The sequence below is a fragment of the Brugia malayi genome (genome assembly GCF_000002995.4).
Source record: "Brugia malayi strain FR3 genome assembly, contig: Bm_v4_Chr4_scaffold_001, whole genome shotgun sequence".
NCBI classification, from domain to species: Eukaryota; Metazoa; Nematoda; class Chromadorea; order Rhabditida; family Onchocercidae; genus Brugia; species Brugia malayi.
Window position 1 is genome coordinate 5884231 of NW_025062478.1, and position 19342 is coordinate 5903572.

General features: G+C 30.4%; 4 protein-coding genes across 4 annotated transcripts; 1 reads left to right on the top strand and 3 right to left on the bottom strand.

Moving 5' to 3' along the window:
* Positions 1–149: 149 nt before the first annotated feature.
* Bm13471 (Uncharacterized protein) lies at positions 150–561 on the top strand (the record flags this gene model as incomplete). Its single annotated transcript, XM_043081790.1, has 2 exons — positions 150–158; positions 427–561. The coding sequence occupies 2 exons, from the start codon at positions 150–152 to the stop codon at positions 559–561; spliced, it is 144 nt and encodes a 47-aa protein (XP_042937724.1).
* Bm2639 (Uncharacterized protein) lies at positions 189–3252 on the bottom strand (the record flags this gene model as incomplete). Its single annotated transcript, XM_001901884.2, has 9 exons — positions 189–236; positions 392–496; positions 664–840; positions 998–1128; positions 1323–1389; positions 1765–1854; positions 2187–2355; positions 2697–2914; positions 3190–3252. 9 exons carry the CDS (start codon positions 3250–3252, stop codon positions 189–191), a joined length of 1068 nt encoding a protein of 355 aa, XP_001901919.1.
* Positions 3253–3790: 538 nt separating this feature from the next.
* Bm1832 (Uncharacterized protein) lies at positions 3791–7551 on the bottom strand (the record flags this gene model as incomplete). Its single annotated transcript, XM_043081791.1, has 8 exons — positions 3791–3808; positions 4227–4817; positions 5012–5230; positions 5506–5819; positions 6059–6146; positions 6436–6574; positions 6896–7113; positions 7480–7551. The coding sequence occupies 8 exons, from the start codon at positions 7549–7551 to the stop codon at positions 3791–3793; spliced, it is 1659 nt and encodes a 552-aa protein (XP_042937725.1).
* A 1196-nt stretch (positions 7552–8747) lies between these two features.
* On the bottom strand, positions 8748–13397 carry Bma-twk-32 (Uncharacterized protein; the record flags this gene model as incomplete). The annotated part of the gene is made up of 14 exons (XM_001901882.1): positions 8748–8864; positions 9229–9326; positions 9545–9705; positions 9830–9959; positions 10268–10318; positions 10537–10651; positions 10801–10946; positions 11148–11334; positions 11506–11640; positions 11844–11944; positions 12119–12203; positions 12430–12583; positions 12866–12999; positions 13320–13397. 14 exons carry the CDS (start codon positions 13395–13397, stop codon positions 8748–8750), a joined length of 1692 nt encoding a protein of 563 aa, XP_001901917.1.
* Between the last annotated feature and the right edge of the window lie 5945 nt (positions 13398–19342).

Sequence of the window (19342 nt, forward strand, 5' to 3'; positions counted from 1 at the left end):
AGTTTCTCTCATCGAGTTTTTGGATGTGGTTAATTCTCGAAATTGCGGTGCTAATGAAATTTTGATTCAAAATGAACAATTGATGAAGCAGCTTATATCGGAATACATGTTTCTAATTGTTATAATTGGAAAGTTTGCTTTATAGAACAATGTTTAATGTTTGTTTTAATTTTTTAGTTTTTTGGCAGTTATGGGTTATATTTTATGTAAATGTTCTTCCTTCGTCGCATCTCACTCTGAAATAAATAGCACTAAATTATTTGTAACACGGCGAAATTTTAAGGAATATTCAAATCTTTTTGGTGCAAGTTCCATTTCAGAATATCACCTTCCTTCAACAAACTCAAAAGTCATTATGATATCTCACAAGTAAAATAAACGTAAAATAAACCTGTAATAATTTGAATTTAAATTGCTTTGTTTCAGGTGAACAAAATACATAGTCAAATGCGAGTCGGTCATTTTGAACTAATTGTTCGACAAATTTATCCATCTTCTGTAAAAAATAGAAATCGTGAATCCATAAACATTTCTTATTTTGGAAATATTGTTATCAGCTAGCATTTAAATAGAGATATAATATCACGGAATAGATTTATTGATTAACTGTTTCATTGTATGCTTGAAGTTTTGACTAAAATCGTGTTATATTGATGTCATCACCTTAACGGTAACTGCAATATCGCATTTTTGTTTCGGTGGTAAAATTCCGCATGGTGGCGTTGCAAAAACGCGGGGTATAGCATTGCTTTTAATAGCATATGCAATATGTTTCGTTGACGTATTACGTATACGTATAAGATATGTTAAATTATCGAAATCATAAGGAGCATTAAAAATCTGAAAATGATTTATGGCGTTAAGGAGGATATCACTTTTTTTGATTTATAAAGCTTAAAATCGTTTAAAGCATTTCCCAGTTGTTTCTTGATAATTGGTTTCCGAACTGAAATTAAAAATGATAGGAAATTATTTACTGAAATTGATTTAAGCCAACCAAATATTTTGATGGTTCAAATGCTAAATCATGTGGGCTGTAATTTATGCTTAAACCCTCCGCACTTGTGCCCTCTTGATCTTGGATTCTGAACTCGGTGTTAAATAACATTGGATTCTTGTCTTCTGGAACTGAAAAAATTAGCTCCCGAGTTGAGTTTCAATTTCTTACCTTTGGCTTTTATTTCTATTTTTCTGAATCCATAGTTATTGCAAGAAACATAGAATCTATGCTTGCAATGTATAGAATTTTCTCTGTAGTAATAATTATGTTTTCAAAGAATACTGATCAAATTCAAAAAAAAGAGAACACATAATTATAATACCGCTATCATACGATGAAGAGTAATCACTCCGTAGCGCATAAGATGATGCACTGTTTAATTTCATCGTCTGAAAAGGCATATAAGTTTAGACCTAACAACAGATTATTATGCATAGTTATAATTTTCGGACAGTTGTAAAAACATTATAAACAGAAATTTTTTAATAATTTAGCCAAACAGCTGACTGATTTATTAGTTGAAAAATCATAGGTTACTTGTCTCTTTTAGTAGATTATGACATGTTTCAGCTTGTTTGTATTTAAATGCTTAAATCGACCTATGCTCTACTTTTAACATCAAATATCTATCATAAGGATCTTTTGTGATAGAAATACAATGCATTTATAACTGAAATGAAACGATTCAGCATTGAAATGAAGCGATTCCTTATAATTAAATTTTTTATGTTATGGTCCTCTAACACAAGTTTTATAAAAGTTACTTCGGGTGTTCCGGGTGGTAATGATCGTCTATCCTTACTTCTGTGCAACATTTCCGATAATTCTTCTTTGGTAAATGGAATTATACCTCGCTGTAAATTTTGGTTTTTTGAAAATTTAGTAACATTTCAATTTGTTTTTTCTTTAATTTTATGTATGCAGTCTTTTCGCACGTAGAAATATAAGGAAAAAGCAAACAATCGAGTGGGGAAAAAATCATATCTCAGAGTAACTGGGAATTATGGAAGTATTCTTGCCTAAACATTGCCGAATAAGCAATAAAAATGTTCCAAATGTGATGTCAAATAATCCCAATTAAGCACTAAATAAAATATAACTGAAAACAGAGTTTTAGAAAAAAAAAATTGTAGAATAAAATGTGAGGTTGAAAGCAATTTTTTAAAGTAAGTGTCAAATGTCAAACCTCATCTTTAACTTCATCGCTATGAGCTAGTCGAATGTGCCAAAGAATTCGATCAGCGCCATCGAATGGATGCAAAAAAAGAAGTGCAAGCAGAACTACTTTGATAAAGTAGTAACCACTTTCTGATTCAAAATTAGAATCTAATAAGGTTAATAGGCCAAATGCACTCCTGCAAACTTTTTCATCACGTTAGACAACTAAAAAATAAGTTGGACTTTTAATTGATGAGAAGGAAATTGTTTTAATATTCATTTAAAAATTTTTACAGTAACAGACTGTTACATAACTTATTGTTTAATATAATCAAATCTCGACTAATGCATGATGATAAGGATTTAATCTGATTTGATTAATCAATTATATTTAAAATATTGGCGAATAGGGAATACATGAAGAGGACGATCAGTACTGAGAGCTATGTATGGCATTTCTTCAGTCTTTCTCAAGAACTTTCAAAACTTCGATCTTGTAAGACGAAACATTGAACAACAGATAATTAATTGATTGTACCAGTATATAAGAAGTTGCGGTGTAGGCGGTTTTTCGGCTGGAAAAACGTAAGTAAGTAAGATTGGCGTCACCGTAAGGATAGCATTTGCCAACATTTGAGCATCTTCTCCTATCATTAAATATACGGATGTGATGACACAAATGAAAATTGCCAAACTGAACTCGTCCAAACCCGTTTGTTCACGTAAAAGTCGTAATCCTCGACCTGTCATATGTTTCTGAAACTTTAATTAGGTATGCAAAATTTCCAAAATTTTACTTTTATATTTATAATTTTGAGTTTTTTAATCTATGAATTGCAACATAAATGAAATGGCACTTTATGTTCAAAATTCACAGTCACGCTGATTATTATAGTTATTTTACCCTCAGTTAACATCAGAGAGGATGGCTCTAAATTAGCTAAGCAGCATATAAACATTCGCATATTATATAAGCCGACAATACTTGACTTAATCAATGCATTTTGATTTGATCGATAATCAATCGTAACCTGATCAAAAACAAGTGATCGTAAATGATTGTGTAATTCGTCTGTGTCATGTGCATCCGTCATCTGAGTAAACAAAAGTGACAATGAGATAAAAAACGCTTCATCCTATTTTTAAGTCTTTCATATCATTGGAGGGTTGCATACAACTAAATATAATTTCGTAATTATCGATTTTTTTTTAATAAAGTAGCTCCTTTTAATGTGACAGTTATTTCATCTGCCACATTTTGTGCTTCCAAAATGTCGTGAAATTTTGACTTAAATTTCTGTATCACTTGGTTTTAAAGAAGAACGCGCAAAATTTAATTTTAAAACATTAAATTCCAGAATATATTGAATAGATAGCAGTTACATCAGAATGAAAAAATCGTTATTAGTTGAAGTTGCATGATAATGAATAAAGAGAAATGTTTTTGACGTTTTGGTATCCTTTTAAAACATAAACATTTCCAGCATACGATGACAAGCTTTTTTCTGCTGATAAAAAGGGATCGATGATAGGCTATCATTTCAGATGCTTTCATTTCAAATGAAATCAGAATAATTAATTTAACATACAAATATATAACATGAAGCATAAAACAACTGTCTTCTAATTGTCTCATTGTGATTTGTTGGGCTGAAACAGATAAATGTTTGCTAGGCTCGGTTTTAAGCTCTCATTGCAGTTTGCTAGCTATAACTTTAATCATGACACTAATAAGAAAAGCAGTCAAATCGCTTGCACTAAGCACAATTTTTCTTGCATACTTCTGCACCATCAACCTTTTAAATCGGTAATACCAATAGATTATTAAGGCCAGATTTATCGAAAGTTTAGTCTCATTCAGTTCGTCTTAATTGAGCCTATTTTGTAAGTCTAATAGTCTGATACTCTGAATTCAAATTCCATTTCAAGTCTCAAAATTCATCTCGATTCTCTCAATCTGCTTTTAACACTGTAGTGAGTCCCAATTTCTACTTTGTTGAAACTCCCTGACTTGCAAACATAATTCCTATAAAATTTGAATCCAATTGGAAATCTAAAGCAGACTAACCTCTCCAGTTTGCATATTTTTTATTATGACGACAGTTTTCCCAGTTGCAACCCACCTGATGACACTGGCTAACTTTTTTGCCTCAGCAGTATTTTGAGAAATTTCCTTTTCAGAATCCTCATTTCTTTCGAGACTAATACTTGCACTGGAAGTGAGCAGAGATTGCTTCTTATTAGTATTAATTATTTTTTTTGTATGATTAATTTGGGTTTTTGCTTCTGTTACTGCATCAGACTTTTTCCAAGAAGAAAGTTGAGACTTCGCGGGAGAAGGTTTTTGCACCATCGTTTCAGTCTCAGATATTGAAACAGCTTTGTTGTTATGCAAGATTTGATGTTCTTTTTCAGAAATCTTAATAAACTTTGCAGAGGCATCGGGAACTTTTGATTTGCCTGCAGGAAGGATGTGCGATTCTACCACAGAAATTGTCCTTAAATCATGTTCTGAAACAAATTGAGGTTTCTTAGTCTCTTTACTTGAGATATTTTGAGAATGCTTAATAGAAACAGGTGTGGAAATTGTCAAAGGTGTAAGTGGAACTTCGTTTGTGGTGACATTTTGAGGCTTTCTCATAGAAATATTCTGATGTTCCTGCAAAAGAACAAATTGAGATTTCACATTAAAGGAATTTCTTTCCCTTTATTCGCATTGATTATAAATTGAGCAGTGAAGTAATTTGAGATCCATTTGCAAAATTTTCTCGGTAAATGACCTTAACTTTTCTCTCGACAGTGGTTTATCTTTAACAAAAGAATTTCAACCTTTTTATTCAAATTTAGACTAACCTTAAATTTCCTTCCAGTAGGAATTTCCAACCGCTCTGAATCCTTGACACAGACAGTATGAATTTTTTTATCCGAGCCAGAACTTATCTTATATTCTCTTATCGTAAAGCTCTTAGATTCTTTCAATGGAATGATTTGATTCCGTTTTACAGGAACTGTCGAAAATTCAGTCGCCAAAATAGTTGGCAATTCCCCAGTTTTTTTTTTGTTATGAATAATCTTAAAATATGTAGTTTTAGGTTTTCTCAATGAAGGATGCTCAGTTTTCCGGATGACAGTATTCTGAGATTCATTTTGTCTTTCTTGCACAGTTTTTGCATACTTATATTTTGTTCTTTAGAACAACTGGATTCAAGCTTCCTTGCACAAAATGTTTGTGGTTCCTTCCCAAAACTTGTCATATCTTGTCCTATAGAAGCAAACTGAAAACTTTTCATTGGTGTAACTTGAGATATCTCTTCATAAGTCATCATTAGTTTATTTGAAAGTAACACCTGAGATTTCGTTTCAGAAGCAGTCGGAAGCTCTTGTCCAGAGATAATTTCAGGCTTCAAAATAGAAGTATTTAGAAATTTCCCTCCTTGAAATAGTTGCGATTTTCTCGGTGGTTGACTGATTTGACAATGCTTCTCTATATTTAAGTTGGATTTCTGAAGTAAAATAGTTGGAGATTCTTTTATAAAAACATTTGGTTTGCTTTCAGGAACAATCAAAGATTCCCTTATTGGAGTAGTTTGAAGTCCATCATCAGTATAAATGGAATTTTCCGTTCTCGAATCCAGCTGTGGAACAAGCGAAGGAACTCGTTCTGAAATTTGATTCTTTTGAGTTGCTGCAAGCAAAGATTTTTCTACAAAATGTTTTTTCTTTTTTTCTTTTCTTTTTTAATTTTGGTAGTGGAAATGATTTCGTTTTTCGTCAGTAAGGTGGAGGGATTAATTGGAGTCACCGTATCAACTTGAGATTTCTTAGCAGTTCGAGATTATGTTAACAAATAACTTCATATTTTCACAGGATGCTTAGCAGGTGAAAACTGGAGTTCTTTACCTGAAGATCGTTGATCAGATATATCTTTTTCACTTAAAGTATTATTTTTGGCAGCCGTTATTTCTTCCTGATGATTGTCTACATTTTTCTAAAACGAAATTCTTAAAAATAATTAAATTTACAACTACCAGATTGCACACAAATTTATATTTAGCTTTCTACTTTAAATATAAGTAGAAAACTAAATATTCATTGGATGACTAATGTTCTAACCAAGTATTGCTATAAAATCAAATGAACTTAATACAGGAATGAAGTAAATGCTGTACCAAACTATCGGCTGAAAGCAAAGGACATTGTCGCCCTGAATTTGAAATTCTGCAAGATGCAGGCCACAAAAGCCACAAAAGATATTAGCCCAGTATATAAGTACTAACACCTTGCTTTAATTCAATATTTTCAGCTTTTCTGGGAAATTTTATTAGTAGTACTAGCATAAGCATTTTCATCCAATAATAACTTCCTTTGTCTTCTAATTTCGGATCCAAAAACAATGTTGCAATAACGTATATAGACCTAAACATAAATGTATTTATTTATTTTCTCAACGAAAAACTTAAAAAACAACAAGTATCTGAGAAATAAAATACAACTTTAAACTACAAGAAAATTAAAAATGGATCCATAAAACACAAATTTTGCAAAGGTGAAGAGATAACGAAGAGATATTAATTAAACGGAATTCTCAGGATAACGCCAAGGAAACAATAAGTTGTTTTATTTCTTAATCATTTGAATATCTTAAGTTCAGAGAACCAAAGGCTACAAAGGAAGTGCCGCCTTTATCGATTGAATCAAGTATGAATTGTATACTGATATCATCGATTGTCTGCTCACCAATAACATAAAAGATTATCAAACGGTGGCTTCTCTTCCGGATAAACATAGGTGAGCAGGATCGGTACCGCAGTAAGGATTGCATTGGCAACAAATCGAGCATAATCACCGATAACGAGATAAATCGAGATGCCGGAGGTGATGAAGATCGCTAAATAGCATTCATCTGCTCCTGATTTCTCATGCAAATACCGTAATCCTCTTGCAGACATATGCCACTAGAAATGTTGAAGGATTATTCAGATTCATTTTCAGATTCTGATATGTCTTGTGGACATGCCGTTCCAACCGATGATGTCGTTAAAAGATGCCAAATACCAACAATGTAGAAAATAGCCGAATATTTTTGAAGAAATTTAATTTCAAGAATCACTCGTTCAACTTTATTTTCAATTTAGTCATGCGAAATTACAAGTCACTTAAACATTCAATGCAATAGTTTTGAATTTATTGAAATAAAGTCATAAGATATTCAGCCAAATATGTGGTTCTCATAAGTTAAATTCCTGCAACTCTGGTCTTTTGAATGTGTTTATAGGCCAGTTGAATAGCTATCATGAAGCTGGAATGCCTTTAGCAAAGACCTGATCATAAACAAGTGCATAAAAATGATTTTGCAACTTTTGCGCAGAGTATTGCATCAGTGCAAGCGGCATTAAATTTATGTAAAATCATCACTAAATTAGTTGCAAATTAAGCATATATTATATTAAAATCTTTATATCCATATTAGATATTCAAATTAGCAAAAGTATTTTGCAAAGTATGCGCAGTTGCATTCTCGGTGAGTCAGATAGACACAAAAAATATTCATTATACTGTTTGAGAGTAATCAAAACAAAATTTTCATGATCGGTGCAAAATAGAATATCATTGGAAATGTGTCAAAAAGTTTGAAATTTAGGAAACAAACTTTTTTTTTTGTTTTTGTAATATCATAAATTGTTTAAATGATACTAATCCCTTGTTGTATACTAATCGCGCTGGCCCAGTGGTACATTGAGATAACACATTCAATCTAAATAATTGATCAAATAGCAAGCATAGCTAGTGGATGTATTTACCTGAGAATAAAGCACAGAGATAAGAAAATGGGCCAAGAAATGAAAGGCATCACAAAAAATTTTAAAACAGGGTTTTTGATTATCTTAAAGCAAAGTTAATGATTGATAGATTATTACATTAGGAATAAAATAAGGATAATAATTTCTAAGCCAAACACTTGAACTTCATAGTAGAAAGGACTTCAATTTTTGAAAAAGTACTAGTAAGATAGATAGCAAGTTATATGCAAATACCCAATTTAAGAGATTTTTCAGATTTATGAATGAGGTGGAATATCAAAATTGGTTTTCCTAAAATTCTTGGATTGCTTATAACTGGCAATGCCTCTTCGCTAAATTAATGCTTCTTCGTTCTAAATCGTAAACTTTTCGACATCGTTGCTAAACCAGAATTATGTCGAGCTGTAACACATACTATGTACCTAAAAAGGAAAAACTACAAATTGAACAAATGATATAATTATTAGAATTTTCACGACTTTCTTTATTTCAATTTTCCAACACTATTTTACATAATAATTAATATTCAAATTTTTTGATCCAAAAAACAGTAAAGGATCCAAAAACAAAAAACAGTTAATTATGATCGCAATGATAATTTCACCGTCAGGATACTATATTTAGTGTTGTTAAAACTTAGGAGCATTTTGTAATATAGCATTTTTCACTACTTCCTAAATTTTTTTCATATCATTGTAGAAATTGATCACATTCAATTCACTTGTTTCATTCATAAAATTCTTGCTCGCATTTTAATTATTATATAAGCATAAAGTAAATTATTGAGCTTATCTGGTATTTGGTAAAAGTTCGGTTACTGTAAAGCATTTGTTGTTGCCACAGTCATAAGACTGCCAAGAAGGAAATTGTGGTGCCGGATCTTGGCTGAGGAGAAGTACGTAACTCTAAATGAATTTGTTACGACAAAATAAACATAATTTGACTATTCATGTTCTATGTATCAGTCGGTGCTTACGCATCTATTTTATGTTAATTAAAGGACGAAGAAAATAACTCTAATGAGCAAATTTGACCCAATTTTCGAGAAATATTTTAATGAGCATTTGCTCATTAAGTCAGTTGTAAATCCTTAGGAAATAAGTCAAAGTAATTTTTAGTTTGGATTCACAATGTTCATTTTCCTTTTTTTATAGCTATCATTAGAAAAAGAAATTTATGGATCGCTAAAAGATGAGCGAAATATCTTGAAGAATTGAATTAATGTCGCTTTGAATAATAAAAACTAAAATTTATAATTAACAATCTTACTTCAGGAGCAATATTTTTATGTGGGGCGTCCCAAACAAATGTCGCCGTTTCACAGCTTAATGCTTCCAGTGATAGAGACTGTGGAACGGTGCACGGTTCTAAAAACTTTGAAGTAATTCTTTTTTAAATCAACTTTTAGAAATTAAGATAGACAAATAAGTAGATTGATGATTTTCATAATATCTTTTAAATTATACAATGCAATGGTACTAAACAAATATAAGCCACTCAATTTTTCTGTAACAGTTAATAGATATTGTAAATAGTTTTGAATTAAACATAAAGAAAGGTAAGAAAAAAAAATTCTGAAATGCACCAGTATATTCATAGCATCTGATCGGTTTGCTGCTTCCGAATGTAGTTGTTGTCGCAACCGAAAATACATAGAGGGTGAAGGAACGTAAACCAGTAACAACATAGTGTTCGTCGCTGATAAATTCAATTACTGTTGCTGGACTATTTCGAGTTCGAGGTGTTCTAAATTGATCAAATAATAAATCATTTTCAAAATACAAATAATAACAGAGCATTGAGTGGTACCGAAATAGAATAAGTAAAATTGCAATAGTTATTAAGACAAATAAGGAGAATGAATATTAACCTTATTTGATAAGCAATCGTATACCAGAAACATTTTCCTTCGTGATTATGTGTTGGAGGGTCCCATGTAAGCACTACAGAATCTGCTGTTGAGTCAATTGCTCTTAAATTTCGTGGAGGATAAGGAGGACCTAAAATAATGTAAAGTAGTTGAAGAATAAAGGCAAGAAGCAAATTATTAGCCAAACTCCATCAAACTCAATCTGCTGGAATAAGATGCATTCATTTGCAAATATTCATATCATCTCTTCCATCTTATCACTTCATTGATCAAACTAAACAAATTTAACTAAAAAGTAAGCTAGTAAGGAATTGTAAGCTTTTAACAAAGCTTTCTCAAAAATGTGGTGTTACACCAATTTAACCATTTTAATTGGTTCACTGTTTTACTACCAGTTAAAGAGTTTAATCTAATATCAGTAAATTTATCAGAACATACTCATCAGCAAAGCGTTCCTCATATCGGTTCGATTTTGTTGTAAACGGAAATCTACAAATATTTCTTTTATTAATATTACTGCAATAGCAATGAAAGTAATTCCAAATGCAAATGAATGCAATTTGTAGGTCACAACATACGTAAAAGTAGCAATCTCTTTTTTTCCTTTTTCATTGAAACATTTTCATCAAAACATATTGGAATGGAAAGTAATAGTAGCGTTAGTCTTTAATAACAAATTTCAGGTAACTCTCTCGAAAAATTTTTACCGATTTCCATATGTTGTAGAGCAGCGACGGTTTCGAATAATTTACGCATCGCTTCACGTTTCATTGCGATCAGACGTTGTTGTTTCACTTTTTTGAGCCATTCAAGCGAATCATGCTATTAATTTATATGTTAGCATTTTATTAAACTTCATGTATAAAGGAGTCTATACTGTCTTAATGATATAGAATACTCGAAATTTAATCTTAGACATCTGTAAAGCAAAACTGTATCATAAAAAAATAGACTAGGAGAAAGAGAGATACCTCAAGGTCAAAATTACGTCCAAAGAAATGTAATCGATCTATGTAATAGGTGCCCACTACATCAATAAATGATGTAGCTAGGATCAATCCAAATAAAACAATCAATAATGTGAGCAATATGAATGACTGGTTTCGAGGTACTAAATCTGAAATAGTTTGCAATATTTACAAGAAATTCGATTTGTTGATCTTCAAATTTTGATTTCAATGAAATAGTTGAAGTCAGCCCGTTAATCAGTTGATCGAATTAATATGCACATTCATTGTGTGAAGATAAAATGATTTAAATCAAAATCTCTACTTAACAATGTGCTAAGTCCTTTTCAACCTGAAGCAAGATGTGATACCTCCGAAACCAATGGTAAGCATGGAGACTATAATAAAATAAAGACCATCATAAATGTTCCACCCTTCGATCCATGAAATGAGGTAACTTGCAGCGATCACATATGCAAATAATAAAATATAAATTACAACGAAAGGTACTTCGACAAAATGCGCATTTTCCAGATGAGCCCATAAAAATTCTGCTACCTGTAAAGAAATATCGATTTTATATCAGTGAAATTTTCAGAGTATTGTATTGTGTTATAGTAAATGATGAAAAAAAAAATTGTTTCATAACTAATTAGCATTATGTTGTCTGACATTTTTCCCGAAATATAATTGTCTAAACTAAGAGGACTGCTTTTTATCTTAAGATACTTCATCTTCGCCACCGGAAACAATAATTTCATCGACTGGCACTTCGAAACGACTTTTAAGTTTACGACTTGTAATAACTTTATACTTCAGCACTTCTGCATATGACCGATTGATAAATTCAGTAAAAAATTTGGCCTGAAAGTAATCGACTAATATCTCGGATCTTCTCTGCAATTAACATATTTAGTTTTTGACAATTTAATCTTTGTTTCTTAACAACTTCTGATGGTTAACGATGACCAGAATAGCAAAAAATATTACATCTTAACTAATCATGTTTAACTAAAACGAAAAATCACATCCTACTTTAATTCATACTTAAGCAAAGAGATACTTACTAAGTCAGTAAGTGTAATGAGAAACAACGGAATACCAATAAACAAATAGACAATGATAAACAAACGGGCAAAATGTGAGTCCGAAACATTGCTGCCATACCCTAAAAATAACCATTATGTTTGAGAAAATAATGGACTCCGAAATAAGTCTTTTTATTTCTTACTCGACATATCTCAAAAGTAAATTCGAATTCTTCAATTTTAAATTTTTTAAAAAACACTCATAAGATTAGTTTAAAATATTTATAAAATATGGTATATTAAGAAAAACATACCTATGGATGTCAGAGCTGTTGCTGCAAAGAACAAATTCCACATTAATTTCGAAGTTACATGCTCCTTTTCATGTAATCTTTCTATCTTTAAAACAAAATAAATGAAAAGTACACGTTACTACTATTGAATGACTTTCAGTTATGACGTCAAATATATTAAACTTCAAATTAATTCAAATTTCATTTCTAGAAGGTCTATAACATGTCCTGAATCTGCAATAAGTTTGAGTGTATTGAATATATCGCTATACTTTCATATCTTTTTATATGTGCATGCACGATCTTCGAAAAAAAAAAAAAAAAAACGACACTATTGTTGGTTTTCTCATAAATGATTGGCGGATGTATTTTTGAAATATTTTGTGAAGTTTAGAAGCATAATTATCCATCGACTTTTCCAAGTTTGCTTTTCGCTCGCTCATTGGACGTGGTCGAATTGTTTCAGCAATTAAATTTTCTTTCATTCTGAAATCTATCAAACCTTAGAATTGTATATATATTTTAATTCTGAAAACTATAATTTACATACTGTATCTTCTTATATCCAACCAAATTGTATCAAAAACATAAACTTAGAAATTCATAATAAATCGATTTATCAACTTCCTATAGCGAAACTTAACGGATTCTGAATCTGAGAGATTTTATTAGTTTAATCATTTGCCATGATATATGAATGAAAGAGCCAAGAATTAGAAAAGTCAGACGAATTGATTTAAATTAAGCAAAAGGTTTATTTATGCTTACTCAGCCAGCAGGCTGCCGTCTATCTCTGTGTGATCGTCAATATAACAAAATGCTGTAAATGACAAACTGCCCACAATAATATAGCATATGGCAGCAAGTAAGAGAGTAATATGCGGTAGAGCCGTATGATGAACCTAAAATCCAATGACCTTTCATTACTTTGATTATCAAATTAAGGGCTAACTTGCTTAATGCTACCTTAAGCTATTGCACATTTCTCCTCTTAAGGGACATATGACCTGGATACCGGATCACGATTATTTTGTAATGTCATTAGAAACATAAATTCTGATCCTGGCCAACTTCATCTGCTGTTCTCTCTCCGAATAAATCAACAAACTTATATTCATAATCTACGTCCTTCCCATTTAATGCAGAAATACAAAAATATAAGATTAACCATTTTCACAGACATTCAATATTACTTGATCTCTTTAATACAAAGAAAACGTACCATTTGCCTGGTGAAGCCAAGCTGAGCTGAAGTTAGTTCATTTAACCGGCATAAACCGGATCCTGTGCCAACGCACATTTCTCTATCTATTTCTGTGTTGGGTATTTACTACTGATAATCGCTGCATTTACAGTAGCTGATGAAATTTTTTTCGCCACACTGATAGTGTCTTCTGATACTGTTATAAGATAGAAGCATTTCCTGCAATATGGTTTAATTTTCAAAACCAAAAAAATTCTGATAAGTTTCTATTTAATGAAATATATTTTCCCCTCTTTTAGTAGAATGCCTTAAACAAAGAATTCTAATGGCTTTTTTCTCTGACAATTTGCTACAATGATAGTTCGCATGGTACTTTTACAAACTGCAGTACACTGTTTACTGGGAGAATCAAAATGGAAAAATTTCAAAAAAAGAAAAAAAACTAAATAGTGAAATTAGTGGTAAAAAGTGCTGTGAATTGATCTACCATCAATATTGTGGCGTTTTTTTGCGAATGAGAACAGATTATTAAATCATTCTTTTAACACACTTACCATTTCAGATAATTTCCAGATTCCTGAACTTCTTATCAAAGACGCAATATACGCAATGCTAAGACAAAATCTTTTTTACAACAAGATAATCATTGTAATAGAAAGGTTAAGTGTAATCTTGAATTCGGTAATAGTATATTAATCATATCAGATATCACTATCTGAATAAAATTATGCGGAGATCATTCATTTCTTATGTTTATGGAAAATGACAAAATGAAATCATTGTAAATGAAATTAACGCTTTTCTGATGCTGTATCAAATTCGTAAAACAAACTGCACATTTTGTGTTTCACTGAAATTATAATTTTATTAATATAAGACACTTTCTTATTTCAAGCTTTGAGATAATTTTTATACTTTGGAATTTCACTTTTTTTCTTCTTCAGAGTGTTATTTGAAATTTGAATGCAATGAACTATTTATGGATGAATGATAGCGATTCCCATCGGATAAATGGATAAATGTAATGAAATAACAGTGATGAAATGGAAAAGTACTTCACGTTCCACAAGTCAAGCATATTTTAAATCATTTGCTTCTTATTAGAAACTCTTATCATTTTTTAATTAATATAACTGAGTGAAACACTTAGAATCAAAGCAGATACGCAAGATGAAAACCATAAAAATAGCTGCATGGAATATATCACGTCAGTTGTGTCAATAAAAGCAAACATTGGTTACGAAAAATAAATAAACAACGAAAAATATAAAATAAGAATGAAAAGAAAGTATTAAATTGGAGAATTCAAGACTATTCTGCAAAGATTAGTTTAGGGTAAAATTTGATCAGTTACGTTGATGTCAACTAAATTAATATTAAAGTGAGGAACTACTCATGAGTAAGCAAATCATTAAAAAAAAAAAAAAAAAATTGTGGTAGTTTCCAGTGATTCTAATAGTTGAAGTTGTTTGTGTAATAGAATGAGTAAAATTTGACGTAGAACTAACCACTCAACGTTGTCTCTCCGAAATCCGTAAATTAAATGGCTGCATTTTAACTCGTCTTGCCTGCCTGCTATTTGTACAGTATTCCCCGGAGTAATAGCTATCAATTTAAATAAAACTTTTGCAAAATTTCCCCCTATATATAGATATCATATAGAATACGTAAAAATTATTGGTTTTCCTTTTTTTCCCATTCAAAATAACTATATACAGTATGTTTCTCTGAATACATTTGAAATAATTCTAATTAATTGAATAACTTTAAAATTACAGATAGAATGATAATCATTTTTATTCTTAATTATGAGACGCAAGATGTTTGCGAATAAAAATTGTCACTTTGGAGAGCTACAAACTACAATAGACAACATTTTTAATTAAACCACAGGGACGCAAAAAATGTTACTAGCAAATGATATGATGAGTTATTTATGAGATAGCTTTAAGTCTAAGCCTGAACCTGCACTATTTGAAGATTTGAAGAAACAGCCAAAGTGACAAGAAATTTTAGGGATTTCTTTAAATTTATTTTGAGAGAATACTGCTAAACTAACATTGTGAAAAAGAATTCTATAAGTATCGATGACTCTTTGCCGATTTTTTAGTTAATTATTCATGCAAATGATTGCTTGAGTATTGCATTACTACAGCGTTAGGCAGTCTTTTTTTTTTTTTTTTTTCTAAGTTTTAAAAAGTACATCGAAATAAATTCACATTTTCATTTTCGTCATCTTGAAATGATTCAGAAGTTCCAACTCTCTCATAAACATCTATGTCCTTGATTAAAACACACAATGCAAACCTTTATATCAAACTGCTCTTCTTCAAAACTGAAATTATTTTTTAATTAAAGCTAATCTGTAATACCGTAAAAGTTATTTACCTATATGAAACGAATTAGCACCATTATTAGAGTAAAAAGATGCGATATGATCCATTTCTCGTTGAGAATATCTCTTTTCAAAGAAATTGATATTCTAAATTTTCCCATTTCTAAGTTAATAAATTTTCATCACTTAACATAATTTTCGAACTTCACGCAGTTTTTTTTCTGTGAGGGAATATTCTTTTTTGATATATAAATATTGATTATGTGTTCATTTTAATTGTTCCACTTAACAGTAATAAACTTACAATTTTGCTATCTAAAAAGCGAGGCAAATCTAATTGATAAAAAGAGTGATAAGCTCAGAATGATTTTAGTAAATAGAAAGATTTCAAATGAATAAATAATGGTGATTAGTTCTCGTAATTTCATCTTCAAATAATCGACATGCGATATATCCGGCATGAGTTGCTGCTATTCATTAATTGCTTCTACAGCATCCGAAACAATTGTGAAATGGAAATTACGAAAAATTCAAGTTTTAAAATATTGGCATAATTTAAAGCAACAAATGTTATTCATAAATGAAATGGAAGTGAAATGTTTATTTCTAATTATTCGTCTAATAAAGTTTTTAAAGAAGTAACGATATTATCAAGAATTTTGCCTTGTATGATTTAGAAATTGATTTGCTAAACATATAAAATTTAAAGTATTTATGATTAATAAGAGAAAATAACAGAATAGGTTCTATGCTTTTTTTCCGTACTCAGTTACTGCCCTAATCCTTAATTTTATTTCTTTATGTGGAGCAGCAAATTCAATTTCTAACTGAAATTTAAAATAAGACTTTAACCATTTAATGAACCATCTCATTTTCTCTATTTACATTTGATGAATTGCCTCTGCGTCTTCCGAATCATCTTTCGAAGGTACATCAATGAGCATTGTTATAAAATTTCAAGATTTTAAGATTTCGAAGTTAAGAATGAAAATTAAATTAGAATAGTAAATCTTGAACATTCAATAGGCCAATAATGGTTATTACAGTAACCTATTTATATACAGTACTGTCTGATTCTATTTATAAGTAAAAAAAGGAAAAGAAAACATTTTTAGAATTATTCTAGAAATGTTCATTTGTTATTCATTTTGTTTTTGACAAATTAGAAATTGACTCTGCACAAAAATTCAAACATAGTTATAATCATAATATAGCTATAATCGTATTTTTTACTATGTAGATGAAGGACAACCACGAAGAACAAAAAGAGATTAATGCTGTAAGTGATTCTGAGTGATATTTAAAAGTGAAAAATTCCCTGCTTTTTTATTGAAAAATCCCGAAAAAATTACCAGAATACAACCATGACGTAAATATTCTGCGGTCTGATAATGACGTTAAGTTATTTCACTTGATAATGATTTCAGTTGCATGCAAAATTTTGAAAAATTAAGAAGTAAACATTCAAATTTTGAATCTTAGCTGAATGAGTAAGGCAAATACAGGACTATTTGCAGTTAGGAAGTGGCCTTACATATAATCAAAGTGTTGAGACGGAAAACGGAAGCAACGCGCTAATGGATGCAACTAATCTCTTTTGTTCCCTTAAGTAAATTCAATTTGTTGATGAAGCATTGTTTCTAGTAAGTTATTCGCAAAAGCCATCCATCTCTTTTCGCATCCACAGAAAAAAAGAGAAAGTTTCTCAAGCCAAAATCCAAAACTGCTGCTTTAGCACACATTTTTGGCTAAGAAAAAAGTTTAAGTAAAGACCAAATATGGAATATGGAAGGTAACTCAGGCACTTTACAACGAAAGTATTCCTCTCTTTTATTTTCTAATCTGAAGCATAAACTATCACTGGGCACATTTATTGACAGCTTTCAATTTTATTGCATCCTTCCCATTCTCCTACTCCATTTGCTATAACCAATTTGGCCAGTTATTGAGAGTTTGTAAAGAGCCGATTTTGTGATAATAAGGTAGCTAGCATTGTTGCTTGAAAGTGATATTAGCAAAATCATGTTGACAATAAAATTCCTGAATGAATGCAAATTTTGAAATAACAAACTTCGAGATCAGAGCTCTCATTCATGAAGTGAAATCTCCAACTTTAAAAGTCCGAAACTTTTATTAGACCTGACATTCTGCATTTCTAAATATTAGAATTTGATCATCAGATGATAGTAGAATGCTTCATGGATTGGCATCGTCATATACAATATCAGAACTTATATAGATTACATTTTTGATGATACACAAATCACTGAATAATCAGTTACTTCAGTTAAAATGACTTTGCGAAAATCTGCGAAACAATGCGACTATAAATGAAGCCAATAAGAGAGAGAGATTAGATAGCCAGGTGATTTATTTTTGACAAATGAAAGCTGTCTGTCATCTTTTCGAAAATATAATGGCAGTTATTTTGCTTCACTATTTAAAATGTTTTACTATCTTTGTTGCAAATATGTTTAGACCTCAATAAAACTGATCTATCCAATGATCAATGGTTAAAAATTTTTTAGACAATTTTCTACATAAATTTAGCATTTTTTAGACAAATTCTCTAAAATCCATGATAAAGAAATCATGTACTCTCTCAAAGATTGTGTGCAATTCTCCATGAATAAATTTTAAATATTTAACTTAAAATTATTTCATTTTCGTTAAAATTGATGAAAAAAATTAATAAAAAAGATTATGGAAATAAAACTAAGGAAATTTTTATATGAACAAAGAAGTGGGTTGTTTACTCATTATTGCATCGGTTATCATATCAATAATTTAACTTGTTAGTTAAAGAGTTGTATTTGCTCAAAATTTCATCAAATTCCTTTTATTCAAAATACTATTAAAACCTCTTTTCCTTTTCCCCTTAGAAACCAACTCGAAAATTCCTTTAAAATTCACTTCAATATTTTGTAAAATCATTCCAAATAATTGGCACTCATCGCCACGTTGCACATTTATAATCAAATCAATTAATCAATTTGGTGTTTAACTTATCATAAGTACCACCATATAGTTTATAAATGATAATCGCAATCAATGATAACGATAATTAAATTCAATAGCCAAACTGGAATAATTTGATGGCTTTATTTCTAATCCTAAGTGATTCGGAAGAGGTTACTGAGCATAAAAAGAATTATTTCAGTTACTATCTAATTAAGGAAATGAATTCTCGTAACTCAAGGATGAAAATGATCATTTTTTAAGGTTATGAAATGTGGCGCAAATTAGTTTAAAAACCAAACAGCAGTCATTACCTACATTTTCTCATTTTATAATAGAAATACCGATTGTTCTTTGATTAAAATTTTGCTATTTAATTAAGTAGATATTAAGCATCCCAATTTAAAAATATTTTTTGGATTTGGATAAATTGATTGTTTGGAGAGATTCAGCAAGTAAATTCTTGTAAATCTGTAGAGATTATATTTCCGTAACGTTGTAGCAATGGAAATTGCCTTTGTCCCATTTTTAATTTCTATTTAAATCCACTTAACAACAAATTAATCCAGTGCAGAGAGCTTTAAGCATTGTTATTTAAAATATTCGACTTTTGGTTTTGATGTTATCGGTAACTGATGGGTCTAAAAGGAAAAGGTAGAAGAACAATGTAGCTTATACTTTCAATGAATTTTTACGGAATAGTAGTTTGGAAGAGTAATACAGCAAGACGATTGAACTATCTCTCTTA